At 41.7% G+C, this 21,832-nt stretch overlaps 1 protein-coding gene across 1 annotated transcript in view; it reads left to right on the forward strand.

The window, feature by feature from the left end:
• Positions 1–21,832, forward strand: part of FOXK2 (forkhead box K2) — a 44,950-nt gene that overhangs the window by 12,726 nt on the left and 10,392 nt on the right. The window contains exon 2 of the mRNA XM_038156844.1: positions 19,186–19,380. Coding sequence (XP_038012772.1) covers positions 19,186–19,380 — 195 coding nt within the window. The remainder of the gene's footprint in view (positions 1–19,185; positions 19,381–21,832) is intronic.

Raw genomic sequence — 21,832 nt, forward strand, 5'->3', positions numbered from 1 at the left:
CTGCCCAGAAAGCTGAGAAATGCAACTAGTCTATGAATATTCACCCTTTCTGTAACAAAACGTCATTAGAACTGAGATTCTGCTAGAATTCTGTTAGAACTTTAAAAAATATACTGTTTTCTTTATTTTTTCCTTTGTTTTCGTTTTTGAGATTTTTTTTGGTGGCCTGTGATGCTGTTTTCTCATACAGTAATTTTTCCTTAACTGCCCCACAGGATATAGGCAATATTACCTCAGATAGAAAAAACTGGCACTAATTGTTAAACCTTCACAAGATAAAATTAAAAACCTCATTCACAGTTGGGAGGAGAGCTCAGATCGTTCCACCTTTCTCTGTTGAAACATTCAAGGTAAATTCAAAGCAACTCCTGATGAAGATTTTAAGTTTCCTGCATGACTTTTGGCCTGTTATGAATGGCTTGTGCTGTCTCCTGCAGTGCAGGCAGCCAGAGCTCTCATCTGCCAGCACACCCTTGTACACAGATGTTGACTTTCCTGTCAGTAGGGAAATAGCCCTGCTTGTTTTATGGGGTGGTTATTCTGAGGTTGGAAGATTGTTGAGCCTGGAAGAGATCACTAACCCCAGCTTGCTACTTAGCTATAAATAAGTTTGGTCTGCTGTGGACTAGTAAGTACTCAAGATTCTTACGTGAGGTTATTCACTCTTATCTAGGGCTATCAGCAAACTGGGTGGTTTGAAGCCTTTAAAGAAAAGAAGCATGCAAGCCTTGCAAAAGAGTCAAAGAAGCATCTGAATATAAATGATTCAACCCTCAGCCAGAAGGATAAAATAAAAATCTGTAGAAGTTTTAAGTTTGGGGGCAGTGTTTTAAAGTTATTTTGGTTTAATAGTAGCTGAAGGAAGGATTTTTTGTATTTGTCTGTGTGCGTTCTTTGAGTTAGCTGCAGTGTTGCTGAAAAGTGTGCCATAAAAGAATTGAGCTTCATCTGAAGAGCTGGAAAGCATGGTTACATGGAATACAAAATAACCATAGTGTGGGAGAGTGTGACTGACTACAGGGAGAAGAAACTGAGTAAGGTGGTTTAATCAAAAATGTTGGTTGTAAAAATCAGGCTTTTCCACAGCTTTTGAAATGAAAAAAGAAAAATCCTGATGTTGTGGAAATGAAGCTGGGAGATGGCAGTGTAGGAATGTGTGATCCAGGTCTCTTGGTTTGGGAGACTCGAGGAGGCAGGGTGTGGTTTTGATAATTCTCATAACACTCAGACTCTGATTCCATTCTTTTACTGAAAGGTGTTGGTGTGCCTCATCCCCAAGGAAACTCTTGTTTCTGCAGCTTGTTCTTTTTGCAGCAGCCTTTGATATTACAGCATTTGGTGGTTTTCTTGTTCTTCCAGTAAAATTCCTTATCTGGAAGGTCTGAGTAGTTTAGGGTTAATTACTCTCAGATGAAGGTAGGTGAGGCCCAGGGGGTTTGGGAGCCTGTTGCAGTGACATTACACTTCAGCTGGGACATCCCTGGGCTCTGGTTAGGGAAACAAGCACTGGTTACTGGGTGTGTTTCACCAGCACAGTTTTGTCCTTCTTGTGACTGTTTTGTTTTTATGGGAGCTGCTTGTTCCAGCTTTCCCCAGGAGATGTAAAGAGGGGAATATATACAACTGCCCTGTGTTTTCCTAGGGATGTTTTGTGGTAAATAAATTGCTGACTGAGAACATACTGACAGTGTCTGACACAGAGCAATGAGCTGGACTTAGCAAGTTCTTTGCTGAATGAGGGAGACTTTTATTTTTAAATCTGAAAGGTCCTTAGATACTTGTGATGGTTCACACCATCTTTAAGTCATTAGAATAACCCTCTTAAAGATGTTCTAAATGGAGACAGGATTTGACTTGTGCAGGTAATGATTCAATACAAAAATACAAAGCAAAGAGCAAGCACTCTGGGGTATTTAAAAGGAAAATACTATATTATAGGCATTAAAAAGGAAGTGAATGGATCTAATATTGGGTGCAGAAGGGGCTGATTTGGGCAGAGGGGGTGATCCTTCCCCAAAGGACCCCTGTGGCAGCAGCAGAAGCAGCATTCTTGCACAGCTTTGACAGGGGTGGAAGTGACTGGGGTGGGGAGGCAGAGCTGGCTGCTGCAGCCAGCAGGTGTTTGAAGTCACATATTTGAACTCCATCAGATTTAGGTTTTTCCCCCACCATGTTTTGGAGTATTAAAACATCACCGTTGCATTTCACTGTCACCTGGGCCACGGGTGGCATCGTGCTGTGTGTTGCTGTGTTGGAGGAGCTGTGCACAGCCTCAGAGGTGCTGAGCAGTTCAAATGTGTGCCTGCATCCAGCACAGAGTGGCCTCCAGGAGCCACAGACACTACAGTAGTCATTTTATGTAATCTTAGATAAACTGAGCCTGCTGCTTCTAAAGGTTGCTTCACACTACCACTGGTTATATTTAATATAAGCCTTGAAGTGAGTTAGTGCCAAGCAAAGCATTGTTTGGAGTATGGAGAAATAACCTGAGAGCCAAAATTAGCCTGCGTTCGTGTGGAGTGGTGTGTGTTTCGTCAGGGCTGCCCAGATCATGTCGTCCCTGAAGGCAGCACATTTCAGCTCGGAATGTTTCAGCCATTACAACATGGAACATGCTGGTGAGTGGTGCCAGTAACATACGCTGAACATATGACCAGCACATGCCCCACGTCAGCCTAGGCCATGAATTATTTACTTTTTGTTACAAGCCGTTTATTTTTGAGAGGTTCTCTCCCCTCTGTCAGTATCAAGCACTGAGCCTTTTGTTTCTTTTTTAGTTTTTTTTAATTTTTTTTTTATTATTTTTAAATCTTTTCTACTCTTGCTGTTGATTCTGTATTTCTAAAATTCTCTGCTGTGTTTACCACCACCCCCACCCCTATTTTGGTGCTCGTTCTCTTAGGATGCCATCCCAGATAACTCCTGTGTTAAGGCCATTGAAACTGTGGAGACCAGTCTGATTATTTTCAACTTGTAATTGAGATAAAATGACCTTACACTTAATCTTTTGGGACTTGGTCTATATTCATTAGTTAGCTGTGATACCTCTTCTCTGTGTCAATTTTTCACTGTTATGTTTCACATCTGTGAAATGGCAGGGTTTTTCCCTCATCCCTTGTCATCTCTGGTTAGATAAATGATGTGAAGCAGACACTCCATAGGCCTTTTCTGATTTTAAACTGATTTTTGATGACAGCTCAAGTTCCCAGACTGCTTGTGACTCTTCATTTGTAGCAGCTCTGTGCTGTGGGTTCTGGTACAAAATGAGTGAGCACCAACCCAGACCGATGGGCTGGGAGCTCTGGAGAGCAACAGCAGATAAAACTTTAATGTACATACAAATATGCTGCATCTTTGCTGTGTGTTTCATAACATTTTAGGGAGTGTTACCTCTTGGATGGGATCAGGCTTGACACAAAATTAATTGGACTTGGTGAGCTTTTCAGAATGAATCATCTCGTAGTTATTTGTGTGCACTGTAGGTAACAGGCTTAGCATTGCATACTTCTTTATATAGATTATTCTTTTAAATTCAGTTTTCTCCTGGAAGTGCATTGAGTTAAAGTATACACTGTTACACAAGACTTTGCTTCTCATTTTAATATGCTGGTAAACTTGATTTTTCAAGCATTTGCAGTAATTAAAAGTATTCTTCTCATGGTTCCTGTTTTTAGAAGCCTTTTTTTAACATTCACATTAAATCTCTCCAGTAGCACAGGTTCATTTAAACAGCACTTTCTCCTTGTTTTAACCACACTTTTCAATAAAATCCAGGCCCTGCAGATAGACTGTAACTAACCCTGGGGTTTCTAGGTTAGTTAAAACAAACTCCTCGGGAGTTAGAGCTGAGAGAACCATCCTGTTCTGTCCTGTCCTGTCCTGTGTGAGAGCTCTGTGTTCATGCTGTGTGCTCAAGCCAGATTAGTTTACTGGTGGGCCTGAAAACCAATCCCTGGGAAGGGAAGGGGAGAGGCTTGGGATTAGTTTTCTGTCAAGTCAGGAGTGCAGCTTTTTCCATTACCAGATGGGAAGATACTAATATAGGGTTGATAACATGGTTTTATTAGCATTTCATAGAATCATAGAGTTTTTTTAGTTGGAAATGATCTTCAAGGTCATTGAGTCCAACCGTTGACCCAGCACTGACAAGGTCACCACTAACCCATGTCCCCAAGTGCCACAACCACATGTCATTTAAATCCCTCCAGGGATGGTGTCTCCACCACTGCCCTCAGCAGCCTGTGCTGGGGACTGACCACCCTTTCTGTGAAGAAATTTTTCCTCATATCCAACTTCAACCTCCCATGGCACAGCTTGAGGCCACTTCTTCCTGTCCTGTCCCTCATTCCCCGACCCCCACCTGGCTGCGGGTCCCCCCTGAGCCTCCTTTCCCCCAGGGTGAGCCTGCCCAGCTGCCTCAGCTGCTCTTGGTGCTCCAGCCCCTTCCACAGCTCCATTCCCTGTCCTGGACATGTGGCAGCCCCCCAATGTCTTTCTTGTGGTGAGGGGCCCAAAACTGGTCACGAGATCTGAGGTGTGCCCAGCACGGGGGACAGGCCCTGCCCTTGTCCTGTGGCCACCATGGCTGGTGCAGGCCATGTGCCACTGGCCTTCTTGGCTACTTGGGCTGACGTTCAGCTCTTGTTGACCAGTACCCCCAGGACCTTTCCCACCAGGAGCTTCCCAGGCACTCTGCCCCAGGGGCTGTTGTGACCCAAGTGCAGGACCCAGCACTTGGCCTGGTTAAACCTCACAAGCATTGGTGTCAGCCCATGGGTCCAGCCTGTGCAGATCCCTCTGCAGAACCTTCCTGCCCTCCAGCAGAGCAGCGTTCCCACCCAGCCTGGCATCATCTGCAAAGTGCCTGAGGGTGCCCTCAGTCCCCTTGACCCCATCATGGATAAAGATGTCAAACAAGGGCCGGTGTGAAAGTTGTCTCCTCTTGGAAGGTCTTACTGTGTGGCTCCTGATCCTGTCTGCAGGGTCTGCCACTGCCCTGGGCAGCCTTGCCAGGGCCTGACCACCCTTCCTGTGAAGATATTTTTCCTCATATCCAGCCTAAACCTCCCTGGCGTGACTTGAGGCCATTTCCTCTTGTCCTGTCCCTCATTCCCTGGGAGCAGAGCCTGACCCCCACCTGGCTGCCCCCTTCTGTCAGAAGGTGCCCCCTGAGCCTCCTTTTCTCCAGGGTGAGCCTGGAGCACTCTTAAGTGTGTCTGGCACCCCTAGATCCCTTGTGGGCAGGTTCTCACACTAATCCCAAAGAACATTTTCCTATAAAACCTTGGTGCTGGTTTGCTTGGTTGTATCCCTGAGGGCTTTAACAATCAGAGGTGTTCCTGGCCACCTCCTCGCCAGGCAGGAGAGATCCTCAGTGCTTCTGCTCATGGATTTACAGGCACAGATGTGAGCCACAAAGCCTGGAGTAGGAACAACAAAGGAGACCGCTGTGGGCAGTGAAGTTGGCCTGGAAAAACAACAAAGCTGTGCTCGTGCTGTTTTTAGTAGGTCCAAACTGTTTGGATGGTTGATGGTTCTCATTCTGCTCTTCACCACAGATGTATCTTCAAACACAGATATTTGATAAGCACTTTCTGTAGTCTCTGTTAAACTTTGTGTTTTGTTTTCTGAGGGCCATGAAGGAGTCAAGGTTTCTTGTTCTCTTTCAAACTCTCTGTAGGAGGTGAAAGTGTTTGCACTTCTTGGGGGAAAGCCCCCAATTCTCCTGGCACTTCCACATAAACTGACTGGTGTTTCCTCAGGAGAATGAGCAAAACTGAGTGAAAGATATAATTTATAAATGAACTAATTAGTGCTCACAAGGTCTTCCTGATGTGAATCCTGGTGATGATTAAAGGAGTGGTAGTTTAAAAATAACTAATGCATCTTTTTGACTCTCTAAAAAACATAACAAACTTGTGCGTTAAAGTTAACATTTAATGAGCAACTTGTAAAAAAAATCCTGATGATTTCTTATTTTGAGAAAGGATGTTGAAAAAATGCTGGTTTATACAGAGTGGTTTTAATCATCTAAGGTGTCTGTTATCTTGGTTTTTAGCTTTTCTGGCTTAAAGCCTGCATGTTGTTGTATACTGGGAAGGTGTGCATATTATTAAAATGCTGGGTAGGGCCATGGTCATGCCCTCCAGAATTGTTAAAATGTCTCTTGGTTTCATATTTTAATTATCATCTCCATTTTTGCTTTGCTTTTATTAGTAGGATTTAGAATATTAGTCTTTTACTTTTCCAGATGGATATTTCTAAGTGTCTTCGTCACCTTAGGACACTAAGATTATAAAATAATTAGATGTATGAGTTAAAAAGAGGGAAATTTACTTCACATCTATAGTACTATTTGTTGCTATTTACTTCAATATTTATGGTAAGTTTGACTTTGGGGTCACCTTGGGAAATGCCACTTTTTTTTGGTGGTGCTTCCTATACTGACATAGGGATTAAAAAATATATATTTTCTCAGGATAAAAGTTTTTTGTTATTATTGACAAAAGTGTAGTATAATGCTGTAAGAATACAGAAAAATAGAAAACACTTGCTCTAACTAGGGATTAACATTTCATTTCACCACAGCACATCTTTCTGAAAATCAAAATCCTTCAAATATCAGTTGGTTCTTAAGTGGAAATGGAAACATGTTAATTTAAGTGCTGTGAAAATTGCTGTTTGCAGTTCTCTTTGTGCAGCAGCATATGCATTGAACTCATTTGCATCTCTTCAGCTTTGCCAGACAAGGAGATTGTGCAGGGGAATTTTGAAGTAATCCTATGAGTGCTGAAATTGTTAAATATGCAGTCCTGGGTTGGGATTTCACTACCAAAAAAATTACGAATTTGTAGAGATCAATATTTATGCATGACATAAATGTAATTTCAACAGCCAGTGGTGTCCTGCTAGGGGGAAGATCCAGCTTACAGATGTGTGGGGAGTCAATAATTGATAATTTGGAGGATTTTTTGTTATGTGACTGTTTTGACAGTTCCATTGAGAGAAGATGCTCAGTTGATGAACCGGGGAAGCCTGACTTGGACAAAATCACTTGATTTTCCAAGGAGGGGGAAAGTAAGGCACCTTGCTTTATCTACATCTCTGCTCTTCCAGCAAAGTTGAATTGTTTGAGCAGTGTGGCAGGATCTTCTTCTGCCCAAGAACCTTCCTGGAGTTGATTGCAGCTTGCTTTTTTCAGCATTTCAATCATTTTATAAACTTAACTGCATCAATTTGTGTGCTGCAAGGAAGAGTCAGCTCAATATTAATTTTTATTCTGGAAGTCTTTAACTGATACTGTGTCAATTACTGCCTACAAATTTGCTTTGGCTCTGGCAGAATGACCAGAGCTTAAAGCAGAGTGAAACAATGCATTATGTACCAGGACCATTTTTTCTTTCAGATATTCTATTTTTAGAAAATTCAAAGGTCAGGAAGAGCTAAATCACAAATAAATAACAATTAAAAAAAAGGTTGGAATTTGAAGCTAAACCAAAAGAAGCTGCTCTCAAGCCATGGTTGGTTTATTCTCAGAAAAGTCAGGTTGGGTTTGGTTCACACAACCCAAGGAGATGCTTTTGTCATCACCCTCCATCCTTGTTCTTTGTTGTGTGGGATTGATCTGGTCATTGTGGATTCCCACCCTGGCTGCAGGAATGCAACCCGGGCTGAAGTGTCCTTGATTTACACAGGACAAGGAAATAGTGCTTTCATCACTAACAGTTTGGTATTGAAAAAAAAAAAATAGTGTCTGTTTCAGGCCAGTGAAAGATTTTTCAATTTCATTCTGTTGGTAAAAGGCAGGGTAGGAGTACGGTTAATTAAAAACAAGATAAAACACAAATAAACAAAATGAAAGTGTGTCCTTCAGTGTCAGCAGGGGTGGGATGTGCCCTCGTTGTTGAGCACCTCCAGGTGTGCGTTGTGGGATGTTTTTGGGTGGTTCTGCACAGGACAGGTTACAGGAGTGAGGAACACTTGCAGTAACCTGACAGCTGTTTGTCACCTGGAATGAGGAATTCCTTGGTACCAAAGGAAAGCAAATGAAGAATCCTTTCCCTCCACGTACTTTTCAGTGTTAAGATAGAAATTTTAGCTTTTTGTTCTCTTTTTTTTTTAATTACTTGAAATATTGCTTTAATTTTCTTCTGTTCAATAAGGGGGGGAAAAAGTCTTGCTTCTCACAGACACTTAGGAAATGAGGTTTGTGTTGCTGAGGATCCTCAAACCCTTCAGTATTTGACTGTATCGATTTTAATTAGAATGTATGCATTAAATAAGCAGTTTTCATGGTGTCATAGTAAAGTACTGATGAAATGAAAGTTCCTTTAGCTCTGTTTGGGAGAATGTGATATATGGCTCAAGATATTCGTGTGTGAGTGTTACTTTTAGACATGTAGACTTCACAGCCACTACTTCTGTGCCCCTTAAACAGCTCCTCCTGTACAACAAACTCTGATTGAGGCACTTCTGTCTAATTTAATGAACTAATCTCCCTGTTCCTGAAGACATCTCTCTCACCTGATGCTTTGCCTCTTAAAGGGGTTGCAGAAAAAGGAAGAACTGGGGGATGATCCAATGGTTTAAACAAAGATTGGGTGTTGGGAAAAATATGTTCTGTTCCCAGCTCTGTTGCACACTTGCCAAAACGGCTTGGCCAAGTCACAAATCCATTTAATCTGTTTTTGGAAATGGGAATAATACTTCATGGGCAGGCAGATGATGAAATTTCAGTGCTCTTTTCCAGCAGTTTTTATCAGAGAAGAGCTTTGCCTTGTCTTTTAAAAGCAATCCCTTGGGTTTGAAGGGGATTACTCGGTGTGCAGGGTAACTCTCTAACTCCCTCTCTGCTCCCTGTTTTTGAAGACTGTTGCTGCTGTTTCTCCTTGTCCTTCAGGCTTTCTTACACACACCGTTCCCATGTGAATGCTGCTGTCCCTAAACTCTGGTGTGCCTCAGAGTTCAAAACCCACTGGATCTCCTGAGCTGACCTGTGTGCAGTATGGCAGTGTTTCCTAATGAAGGGGACAGCAGTAGCTTAGTTACAGTTAAGACCTTGAAAGTAGCACAGAAATTAGTTTTGGAAGCTTCTCTTTCTATATTAGCTCAAATCTCAGGCTTTCAAAGAGAATGGTTAGAACAGTTGCATATTGGGAATGTTGTCTCGTGTAATATAATACAGCACAGCTTTTAGGTTCAGCTCTCATGATGTCTTTTTGGGTCAAGATTAGACTGTGAGATGGCTTAAACTTACTGAAGCATCAGCAGACTTCTGCATTTCAGCTTGAGTAGTTTTCTGCTGCATCAGTGTATATCACTGGAGGTACCAGTGGCTCCTGCAAGCAGGGAGCTGGAATTGTGGTGGCTGGGAGCAGAGCTGCTGCAGGAGGCCAGGGAGAGCCTGCCCTGTTTGGAGCACAGAGCTGTCCCATCCCTGTATCCCATGAAACATCCCCCAGGTCAGGCTTTTATTGCAGAGAGCCTGGTAGGAACGTGGGCTTCTGGAATCTTGGTTTGTGTTGTTCATTACTTCAGTAGGTGTTGTGTGGAGCGGGTTTCATTTTGCTTAATGTTGAAGAGGTGTGAGTAGGAGTGTGTGTGTGTGTGTGTGTGTGCACCTGAACTCCCTTTAAACCAGTGCAGCACAGCCATCCCTAGCCCTGACTCAAACCACTTGAGGCTTTTCCTTGCTGTGTCCAAGACATCATCAAGTTTCTGCCCATTTTCACTCACTCTAGAGACAGATGGCAAACATGGGCCCAGGTTTAGCTCGTGTGGCCATGCTGTACCCTCTCCTTCTCTCTGCTGCTGCCTCTTCAGTATATGACAATAATTGGCCTGTGTTCTCATGAAAACTTTTATTGAGTCTATTTTTTTTTTTTTTTTATTCCTGGACAGATTTCTACTTGTGTGACTCTCTGACTGGTTAAATCATGTCTGTTGTTTTTATTTGCTTTTATCCTTCTGTGCTTTTCCTGCTGCCCCTTACACAGGCCACAATTTGAGAACTTGGCATGGTGTCAGAACAGCTCAGGAGGGGGAGTGCTTCTTGAAGGATATTTTCCAATAACAACGTGCTTGTTGTAGATTAGTTTCTTTACTTTGTGGCTTTTCAGACTTTTTGGCGTCTTGATTGGTTCTTGAGTGTCCACACAAGTGACAAAGGAACCTAAATTTATGTCACGCTGTGGAGCAGTCAGTGCATAGAACATTTCTAGAGGGTCTGTACATTCGGGAGAAAAGCTTTAGGAATTTGCAAATAGAAGGAAAATTGGAAAGTTGTTAGAACAAACATTCTGGAGAGCATGCTTGGTTTATAAAAATAGTCTCAGAATATAATACAAAAATCTTGATTTCTGTTAAGATTCCCAGCCCAGCAGTATCACCACAGTGAAGCAAATATGGAATGACTCTTGACCATCAGACATCTTTAGGTAAGCAACTGTGAAATTTAATTAATGCCCATAGCTGTGTGAGAGGAGGCTGAAAAAAGCCTGTTCTTTCACCAGACAGGCAGATCTAGGGGGGAAATTAAACACTGCTGTCTACTCAAAGTTCGAGTTGGTAGGAAGCAGTTTTTGTCATTCTTCAATGGCCTGAGTTAGTCATGGATTTCTGTGTCAAATAAAGGGCTGTGCTGCTCTTGGAAGCAGAGTTCTGCCTTGAAGAGCCCATCTAAAATAAACTTTGCTTCCTTGAATGGGGAATAATCATGGTGCAGCCCTGCCTTGTGGGTAGCTGCTCTCTTGGTAAGGAAGTTTGGGCATAATTTTGCAATGGAATGCAGGTCTCTGATGAGGTAATAAATGAAGGCTTTTGTTACTAAAGTAACCAATGAGTCACAAGTGCTTTTTTTATGAATATGCTTGCGTCAAAACACATCATGACAGCACTTGTTCACTGTACTCCTCCTACTGCTTTAATTGTAAGGAATGTGAGATGCCAGGAGCTGTCTGTTTGGCTCCCAGCAGTTTGGTTTGCTTTGCTGATAGCTTTTATTTAAACTGATTGATATTGTTAGAACCTCAGTGTTTCCATATGAACTTTTGCACCCCCACGAGTACCCTGTGACTGAGACTGAGGTGCCAGGCACATCTAAGCAGCCAACTTGGTGGTAAAGGATGGGCTGGGTTTGGTTTGTCAGCTTTGGTTCAGCTGTGGTTGTAAATCCTGTGCTTTATGGGAAGTTTTGGAATGGCATTTACTGTGACAGAGAGAGTTGGAGCCTGCATATTTATGGTTAAATGCAGTTATCTAGAAGGAAGAAAAAATGATAATTGATTTCTGTTTTCCTATTGCAAGTGTTTTGTTTGTGTTTTTTAAGCAGGAAGCTGTTGTGTTATAGAGTGATGGATGTAGGCTTTGTTGGGGCTGTTTGCAGTTTGGCAAAGGTAGAGGCACTCCAGCTTTTAGACAAATTTTAAATTGTTTTTATAGTTTCGTAGGAAATGTAGAGATTGAGACCACACAACCTGGCTCTGCATAAAGCTTTTGTGTACAGAGATGCTAAACACCCGAAAATGCAGTGTTTCCATAGGCGGAGTTTCTTTTGTATTCACAGGCTGGGGAGCCTCAAATTCCAGAGGCATTACATGAGCAGTTTTAATGAATTAGTGTCTGGTTTTCCTGCAGCAGATGTGACAAGCAGCTTTATAAGCTGCTTCCCATCGATCGCTGTTTTCCAGCTCTTTTGTGTCTTTCTTTTGCTCAGAGAAAAGCAGGGAAGAGCTCGGTTTCTACAGTAACTGCTGCCTACACTCCTGCCTGCAGGCCAAGAGCTTTCTCAGTCCTGCAGCCTGTGCAGGGCTACTGCATTGAAATTCTGTAGGTTTTGTTTGGGTTTCTGTTTTTTTTTCCTTCTTCTTGCTGGTTTCAATATTTTGCCCTTTAAGAAAAGAGGAGAATGCAGTGGAAATTTGCGATTTTGAGATAGGTAGTTTTAATTAACCACAGCACATTGCCATGATTGTAAGATAACCTAAATATTTTTGCTGCTCATCGCTACCAGTGTTGTGTGGTTGGTATGGAAAGAAAAGAGATCCTGCTGCTGAAAGAAGAACCTTTGAAAATCTGTGATACACTGTGAACACCCTTTTCTGTAGCATAATAATGCAGGGGAGGAGTGAGATCAGCTCCAGGTTGTTAATAGATTCCTTTACGTGTGCAGCAAAATTTGCTGTAGTGGAACAACTTCAGCACGCTCTTTTCAGTCTAAACTCTCAAATAGCCTTAGAGAAGCTGCTGTGAATACAGGGTTAAAAATCCCAGATTCTCATGATGTCAGCTCTGTGAGTGGGAACGAGCTGAACACCATTTCAGATGGTGTCATGTGTTTATTACTCCATTTGTGTTTGCTGCTGGTGCTTCAGGAATGTTCCTCTTGTCGTCATCAATATTCTGCTGTCATAGGATCATTTTTTGACGCAGGCAGGTTTGTTCCAGACCCTTCTGAGGCAGGGCAGCACTGTTCTTGTAAGGAATATCAACCAACAGCTTTACGTACTTCCTAAGCACTTGCTAAAACATGAGCAGGGCAGTCTGTAACCGAGGTTTCCCATGGGGGAGCCAGTAATTTATAGCTAGATTGTATTTCCAGCCTTTGCTTACAATTTGCTACAAGTGTTTTATTGGCTATCTTGAATTAACATGAGGCTACAGCAATATTTCATCACTTCTGATGCTGCACAGATCTTTGCTTTTGAATCTTAAGAGATCAGAAAATAGAGATAGATGGATCAGTGATCTTGCTCTTTGGGTGTTTTCCATCCTGTTAGGTGACACTGTGTGGACAGCAATGGCACACCCGAAAAAATACCCAAATCCTTGTGAAGAGAATGCCCAGTGCTCAGAATAAAAATTCTAATTGCTGGTTTAAAAATCTGCCAGTGTTTTGTTACTTGTGGCTTTAGAGGTCGAGCGTGCCTGGAGCCCTCCCAGTCTGTGTGTGGAGGACATGCTGTGCAAAGATTGATCCTCGGGCCCCAGAAATCAATTGCAAAGGATACAGGGAATTAAGGGGAACACGTGTGAGCTCGGGATTCAGTCCCCAGAGGAAAAACTGCCACTCTTGAAAAGGCAATTGCTTTTCGGGTAACCTCTAGAAGTGTCCTGACTAGTAATGGCCAAGCATAATTGGATGTAAATTTATGGTAAATTAGCCACATCAGGACTTGGTTTCAAAGCAGGGAGGAGGAGGAGGAGGAGGAATCATCCCACCACAATGGATGTGGACATGGCACTGAAGGAGGTGATGCTGTGTTCTGGCTGGGGTGGTTTCTCACAGGCTGTGGTCAGCTGCAAGCAGGAGGGCATCAAAAATGTCCTTTCTGAAAATCTACTAGAGGAGCTGGGCTTTGTCTTCCATTAATAGAAATAATTTTTTTCAGCACCACTCCCCCATCAATAGAGAAAACCAGATACCCCCATTGCCAACAATGGAGAAAGGTTTACAAATGCCATGTTAAAGCTAAAATCTCTGACAGAAGCACAAGGTGGGACCTACATGAACAAATTACCCATTGAGAAAGTTACCCCTGTTTAGGATTATAAGAAAATAATTATAATCTAGTTTTATACTGGATCCCTCTTTTTCAGTGTATCTGTGATAACTTTTCCTATACTCTTAATGATGGCAAAGTGTTACAACAACATTTTTTAAATGTAATCCTAGAAGATACTTTGCAAAACAAATATCTGGACAGTTACTTCTGTTTAAAGCGTCAAGACAATGCCTTCTGTAAAAAATTGTGTGGTATTTTCTTAATAACCTGTGCTTTATTAGTAATCATTTAGTGCTGGGAGTTTTCAGGTGGCTACTCAATATGTGACTATTTGGATGGATTTATGCATCACCTTTGTTGTTAGCTTGGAAGCCCAGACTTTAAACTGTTGGGTGCTTTTCGATTATCTTGAAATAAAAACAGCAATTCAGTTCAATTTGTCTTCTTAATAAGTTTTGGGTTTGTTGATTCTTTTAGCTCTAAAGGTGATGACTCTGTTCCAGAAATGGAGTGTGGTATTGACTTCCAGTTCAATTAAACACAGCCCAAAGTCTTAAAAATAAATTCTGGATGTGAATAATTCAGTATGCCTGCTCTTGGTGTTGAGCAGTCAGAAACCTTTTGGTAGAAAATTCAGACACTGAAATATGTAATCATATTCAACTTGTTGAGCTTTTTTCACTTCCATGGTATTTCTAGTTGTACTTGTTAAGACTCATCTTTTAAGTCTTGTTTACTTAAAAACCAGTTAAAAACCACAGCCACATATTGTTTAATCTATAATTAATATCCTATTAATCCATTGTGATGGAATCAATAATAAATGAGGCAAAAAAGATGAAATTGGGGTCTTTGTGCTTTCAAATTGAAATTTCCCCATTAGCAGGAAGTCAATCAAATTGTAATTTCCAGGCACCACGTTCCAGTGGACACTTGCTTGAATGGACTTGCTGCTGGAATGCTCAGGGCAGAGAGAGAGGCTAAAGGACCTTTAATTTCATTTTTTTTTCCCCTGGAGAAGCCCAAGGGTGGGTCTTAGTGCAGCCTTCCCCTGCCTGGGGAGTGGCTGTAGAAAGCCAGGGGCCAGGCTGTGCCAGATGCTCACACTCTGAGCACAAGCAGTGAAGAATTTGTATCTGTACAAATGAGAAAACTGTTCACTGCTTGAGGGTGTAATTAGAGGAAATGAGTTGCCCAACCCCATGTTTGGAAGGCTTCAAAATTTGGAGAGACAAGGCTCTGAGCAAGCTGGTCTAACTGGGAAGTTTCCTGCTCTGAGCAGGAGATTGGGCTGGACGCTTCCAGAGGTCCCTTCCAAGCTCAGTTTCTCTCTGGTTGTGTCTGAAACATGTAAAACCTCAATTATTGCTTGACTTTTGAAAAAGAATTATTTCAAAAGCAGGCCTGGGATTGTGCACTGTAGGTGATGAAGTGTCAGTGTGCACATCTTCTGCCAGAAGCGTAAATAAATGAATTGGCTGTGAGAGTCATTTTTACTGGAATGAGGGGGAAGTTTGGGAAGTAGATCACAAGTAGGTAGGTAAGAGGAATTAGAAAAGGAGTTTTAGAAATTTAGAAAATTAGTTTCAAATCTCCCTTCCGTGGAAAGGAGACCGTAGCTAGAACTCTGGTGATTTCCATGGATTTTTGTTAGTTCACTGATCAAAATAGCAGAAGGAAGTAGAAATAGTATCATCTCAGGCTGCTGTACTGTCAGAGAAAGCTGAAGTGGAAAAGCTGTGTTTGGTGGTGCAGCTGTTGAGAATGACCTCTGCTTCCCTTCGTGGGGAGTTTACACTGCCTGTGTTCACCTTGAAAGGATTTGAAGTCAAAAATCGACACAAGCAATCTCCCAGATGCTGACTGGGTTCTTTTGTAAGTCTTGGCTTTTTAATGTGAAAAGTTGAAGCTGTCCTTGGCTCTCAGGGAATCAACAAGAGTTCAAAACCAGGCATCTTGTTATTCTTTCAGATCTGTTTAAATCTCAGGAGATCTTTAAGTTAACAGGGGTTCAGTATCACAGTTAGTGTGAAGGAATTGAGCTGTGCACTTGTAACTACCCTGACTTCAGGGGTTATCACTGCTCAACCCTTATCATCTATTTGAATGTAAAATCTGGAGGTGCTGATAAAAGAACCTGCTGATCAAAGTGGCATGGCAGCTTCTGTCTGATTTTGGTCCTGGTTCTTAGAAGGCAATTAAACTGGAATAATTCAAAGGATACTGAAGCACTTGGTGTCACAGCAGGGTTTATGTACAGGGGAAAATTGAATTCTTCTGCTGTGTGTTGGTTTCCCAGATAAAGACAGGATGAAATTTCTCCTTCCCAGTCAGATGGTATTTTCACACAGGCAGAACTGCAAATGTATCATCAGCTTTTCCCTGGACAGAACTGCTGAGGGGAAGTGAGAGAACATTGGAAATACAGCTGTGACAAAACTAGACGTTGCACATTTTTACCCTGAGACACTTCTGTGGCACCCTGCAAAGTTCCTAAACTCTGCAGAGGTCCTGCCTGGATCAGCATCACTGTGTTTGCCTGGGAACTGCAGATACAGATGAGTTATCTGTGGAATAGTTTGAAATGATGTGATGCTTGATGTCTGTTTTCCAGTAATCAACCCACAATGAGCTTTTTTATTTAATTTAAAGAAGGATAATGGAGGTAATGAGTTACATTTTAGCTGTCACACCTTCTCTGTGGTTCCCTGGTTCGTGCAGTGGCTCCATTGTGATGCTCACCTGGACTTACCATCAATAAATATACAAAACATCTTACTAAACTGATATTTCTTTGGGATTTTTTGTGAGTGGGTTGTCTAGATGAGTTTCTTCTCCAGCAAGCCATGCTGTGGTAGTGAATTGTGAAACTATTCTAAGCTTTTGAACAGTGAGTAAAACCCAGTTCAGCTTGTTGAGGACTAAATGTTTGATGAGGTCTCTCCTTGTGGGTGTTTCTGTGGTTTTTGTTTAGTTCATTGTATAACTAAAGAATATGCCAAAACCAACTTGATTCTGATCAAATTAGAGCATGTTCTGTACTTTGATTTTGGATGTAAATATGACACATTTGCATAACTGCAATTTATTCAGGAATTCTCTTGGTTAGTATACACTCTTTATTCTGCTTTTTGGCTGAATTCCAGCTATAAAAACATACTTCCATTAAAAAAAACTGTTTGCAAATATGAATCAATTGACAGATGTGGTCTTTTGATAATATTCAGGTGTTTATTGCTCTAACCAGACAGGGATTTGTAAGTACATTGTATTTCCTTACTTACACTGGCTTTTCAGGCATGGGAAATGTAAACTGCACTGGGGGTGCCTCTGGGTTTTCAAGTCTGTCAGTTCCCATTTGTTTGGCACGTGTAGAACCTCTGGAGTCCCCTGGCTGGTCAAAGCTCCTGTGTTTGGGGCTGCTTTTTGTGGGTGTTTCTCCCAACCCTGATGAAGACTTGAGATCCCCATGTCTGTGCTGTTGCCTTGTTTGCCAGAGGTGCCCTCATGGAGATACACCTTCTGGCCTGCAGAGGGGTAAAAGGGGGGTCTTTTAATATGGTGTGCCTACATGGAATATCAAAGGAGCTGCTGAGTGTTCCTTTTCTGCCTTTCCATGTTGCTGAGGTTGTGGAGATCCACCTCTTCCCCATCCTCACCTGGTGTGGCACAGGAGGACTGCAGTTCCTCAGTGCTGTGCACTGGGGTGCTTTCTTACCAGGCAACAAGGACTCTAACCAGGGAATTGGCACCTAAAGCCATACCCAATTCTTCCCTTGAGATGAAATTAATTTGGTCTTACAAGTATTTAAGGTAAATTTGCAGTTCTGGAATAGCCTCATGGAATGCTTAGGGCAGGTGACTAAATCTGTGTCTGTGTCAAGCAGATGTTGTTGATCACTTTCTCACAGGGATTTTTACTTAATCTTTGGCTGTCTTGGCATACACTTGAGTGTTGTTTTTATTGCTCCTTAAAAGAAATGCTTGGAAAATATTTTTATTACCAAAACAACCAAGACCCCCTTCCGTTGTCACTAAAACCATACAAGCACAAAATACTTTCTACTGGAAGAAGCAAAGAAATGAATTGTTACTGAATATATTAAAAAAACCCAACCCAGAAATTGGTCCATTTAACTTCCTTGCTGAAATGCTTGTGCAGTTTTTTGGCATAGATTCTGTTCCTAATTTAGTACGTTGAGCATGTTTCAGAAATAGGTCGTCTGTTAAATGCGGACACGGTCCGTACTCAGAAGTAAGACAGAGAGAAAAGGAAGGTCACTGTCAATTCTTTCTCTTTTTCCTGATCCTTGAATGTGGATTGTAGGGAAAAAGAACCACTGTGGTGCGTGTGGCAAGGGACACAGTGAAAATCAAATGCTGCCTTTGTTCTATAAACATCCTTCGATTCATTTTAAGATATGAAAGCCAAAACACAGGAGAGTTCATTTCTGAGGCTACTCTGCAGCTGAGCGTTCCTGCCAATTCTTACATCACTTTTATGTTTAATATATTTTTCCAGAGAAATGATCACTTTTATTTACAGTCTGTGTTTTGCATTCATAGCTCATTTCTTACCCCTTGTTCCAGCGTGTGCTTTTTGTATAAAACTAGATCTGTCTAGAAGCGCTTAAAAGCAAAACAAACCCAAAGCCCAACATTTTGTGAGGTTTCTTTCTGGTGTAGTGTCGTTGGAAAGTCCTTTTCATCATGTGGGAGGTGTGTAAATGTCATCGTGGGTTTGGTGCTCAGTGTAGTCTAACAGCTTAAGGATGAGGAGGTAGTAAAGTTATTTGAACTGTATTTTTATAGATGCTTTTGTCGAGACAAAATTAAGTTTCTTATTTGCTCAAGATTAAGCAAATTTATTTACTGAGAAGTTAGAAACAAGCATGTCCTGTTTAATTGGGTTCACTTCTAAATGCTGTGCACAGGGATGTAGAAAAGGGATTATCCTAAGGTACATTCATTGCATTTTCTTCTTCAAATTTGTAAACAGTTCCACGTTGTTAATTTATTTTGTTTGTCATTAAATTTAGGCATGAAATCCTTGGTAATACATGAAAATAGGCAGTTTACTGAAATTGGGTCTTACGTTCAGCTCTGAAAAAAGGTGTTTGAATGTAGTACTAAAGCAGCAGTATACTCTGTAAATGAGCAGAATTGGAATTGATATATGATTAATTTAACAGTATTTTAAGAGAAAAGAACCCAAATCTTTTAGACCAGTCTTTGTAGCTGGTTAGACCTCAAATTGGCCAATGTTCATGCTTCTGGTTAATTCTGCTAGCATGGACCAACTTGTTCATTTGCTGAAGCCATTCCTTGGCATCATAAAATAATGAGGTTTTGTTTTTAAAATAGCTCTGCTGTGGGGCTGCTGCAAGATCAGGATGAACCTCGAGAAATGCAGAGACAATGCACAAACTGCCCTTGTTAGAAGGAATTGCATTTCCTTCTATTCCCTAACAAATGTCAGTCGCTTACCTGGGGATCTTTTTCTGGTCACGTTGATCTCCCTGTGTGATCTGTGAAATGTAGATGGTCGTGGGTAGTTATAAATATATATATATAAATTATAAATTCTAAATGAGCTTAGGTGATAGCATGCAAGTTATTCTGAAAGTCTTACATTCTGTAAACAAGTGGCTCATGTGTTTGTTTGTTTATTTTTATTTTTCAGCTGTACTTTCAGGTTTCCCAGCACAAACATCAAGATAACATTCACAGCTCTGTCCAATGAAAAGAGAGAAAAACAGGAGGCCCCGGAGTCCCCAGTGAAGCCTGTGCAACCCCAGATCTCTCCCTTAACAATAAACATTCCAGACAACATGGCTCACCTGATCAGCCCCCTCCCTTCTCCCACAGGAACCATCAGGTATTTAAACCCTGCAGGTGGGATCAGGGCCACTCCAGTCAGCCTCAGCACAACTTTCTCATTCAGGATTTTGCTTTCGAGGTCAAAATTCAGCTGAAGCTCAGCCTTACCTGCCTCCAGAAACCTCCTTTCTGCTGACATAGTTGCATGAACATTAACATGTTCAGCGTGTAACATTCTGCTCAAGAACCTGGCATTTTTCTTGCATTTCAACAATTTAAATTGCTTTTTGCTCTTGCATGCTCATGGCAACGCTTCAAATGAGACCGTTTTAAATGACACCATTTGAAAACATCCTGATTGCCACTGTCCTGAAGTTCATCATCAAGAAAAATGGTGGTTTGGGTTATTACTGGTGTGGAAAATGGACTGATCTCTTACTCCAGAAGATTTGTTTTGTTTAATTGGAAGGGAGCAGTTTATTTGGTTCTGTTTTGCTGGAAGGGAGCAGTTTATTTGGTTTTGTTTTGCTGGAAGGGAGCAGTTTATTTGGTTCTGTTCTGCTGGAAGGGAGCAGGCCTTTACTGAAAGCACAGGCTGAGGTGCAGAGCTCAGTGTCAGGGTGGCTGATGCAGGATTTTCCTTGCCCTGCTGCTTCTTTGGTAGTTGCAGCCCTTGTCCCACCTGTTACTTGGGACCAAACTCAATTAAACACAAGCAGCCCATCCTCACAAATGACTTCAAGTGGAATTATTCAAAGTCTTGCAAAGATCAGGAGCAAAACTTCCATGTCAAGGCCCTGAAGGTTGTTTCAGTCATGCTCATGCTTTTGAAAGCTTTTTTGTCCCCTCTCACTCCCTGTGTCTTCACTTGAGTGAAGAACTGTCCGTGCTTGCTTTTAGAAAGGTACAGCTTGTTAATGAGATTTGAATGGAAGGATGATTGGCTTCTTGCACGTTTGCCAAGCTCTTGGTCTCTGTCTGGGAGTGTTTAATGACACCTGCTGAAATGATGGAAGCAGAGAGAAAAGATACCTAGACTTGTCTGTGTAACAGGTTTGCTTTCTTACAAGAATTCAGGGCAAACACATCTTGCCAATGACAGAGCAGCTCACAAATATTTCAGATAATAATATCCCATCTATCACCACTGGCTTTGCCTTGCAATGGATTTTGTAATTCTCTTCAGGGCTTTCATGCACCTGTTGAGTACTTTATTACAGAAAAAAAAATGACAGTTTGGAGTCTATTTTGAGAGCAAAGCCTGACAGTTTCCCTGCAAATCATCCTGTTTTGTAGAAGACTTGTAAACTTGCTTTGATTGTACCATATGTGTCTCTTTGTCAATATATGCTGAAGTGAGCAGAGCAGAGGGATGTTGTCAGCTGATCTGTGCAAACACAGAGCAGGAGTGACCTATATCTAAAAAAACTAAATTAGCTCCACATTTGGGCCCTAACCAAGGACTCTTCTGTACAACACTTAAAAAATGCCATCTCTCTTATAGTAAGTGTATCACTAGGAACAAATCATGGGTGGATTTCTTGGGAAGTGAAGCTTTGATACTTTCAGTGTAAGCAGATATTGCCCAATCTATAGTGCTTGTCTCCTTCTGTACATAAAAAAGGAGGCAGCAAAAAACTGGAGGGGCCAGGCAGACAAACAAACCCTGACAGATGAAAATTGTTAAAGCTTTAGTGTGTAGATCTAAATAACATTGTCTAGAGTTATTTGTTGTTGATGTTTTGAACCACAGACTCAAAGATTGAAGATTATCTTTGGAGATAAGGCTGGTTCTGGGGGCACAGCCAGGTGCAGCTATTGAGATTTCTAGTTTTTTTGGAATTTCTGAGGGCTGCCTTGAAACCAGCTGCAGTAGGAATTGCAGAGAGTGTGTCCTTGCAAGAGAGCTGCCAGAATTATTTTGGGGAAGGGGATGGACCTCACCTGCTGACTTTCTCCTTCCTCTTGGCTAAAAGGGAATCATAGAAGAAAATTGGCATCGTGCAGCTGCAGTTCCTGTGGACTCTGCAAGGCAGGGGACCACTGGTAGAAAGATGTTCCAGTGGAATTACATCCAGTTTCACCTGGTTTTCTGTGATGGATGGCAAAATGTGAAGTGTTGGGAGATACTCTTTAGTGTTTGGCACTGTCTCTTGCCTTCTAACAGTGTATCTGCTCTGTTGGCCCAATGCTGCATTAAATCAGCTGAGTCAGTGCTGATGCATCTCATTTATAGATACATTTATATTTCTATTCTCATTTATAGATACATTTATGATTTTTATACACATACCTATGTGTAAGTATGTGCACACCCCTGTAAACACTTAAAATAACACTGGTTTCAATTTGAATGAGAATCAAACCTTTTTTACCTCACTGCTTGCTATATTTTTTCAAATGTGCAAAAACACTACACAGGAGAGTTGATTTTTTTGGGGGCAGACTGAACACAAGCATATGGCAGAAATTCCTTGCAAGATTGTGTGTCTGAAAATCTGTGTGTGCTG

This window comes from Motacilla alba, chromosome 18, assembly GCF_015832195.1.
Source record: "Motacilla alba alba isolate MOTALB_02 chromosome 18, Motacilla_alba_V1.0_pri, whole genome shotgun sequence".
NCBI lineage: Eukaryota > Metazoa > Chordata > Aves > Passeriformes > Motacillidae > Motacilla > Motacilla alba.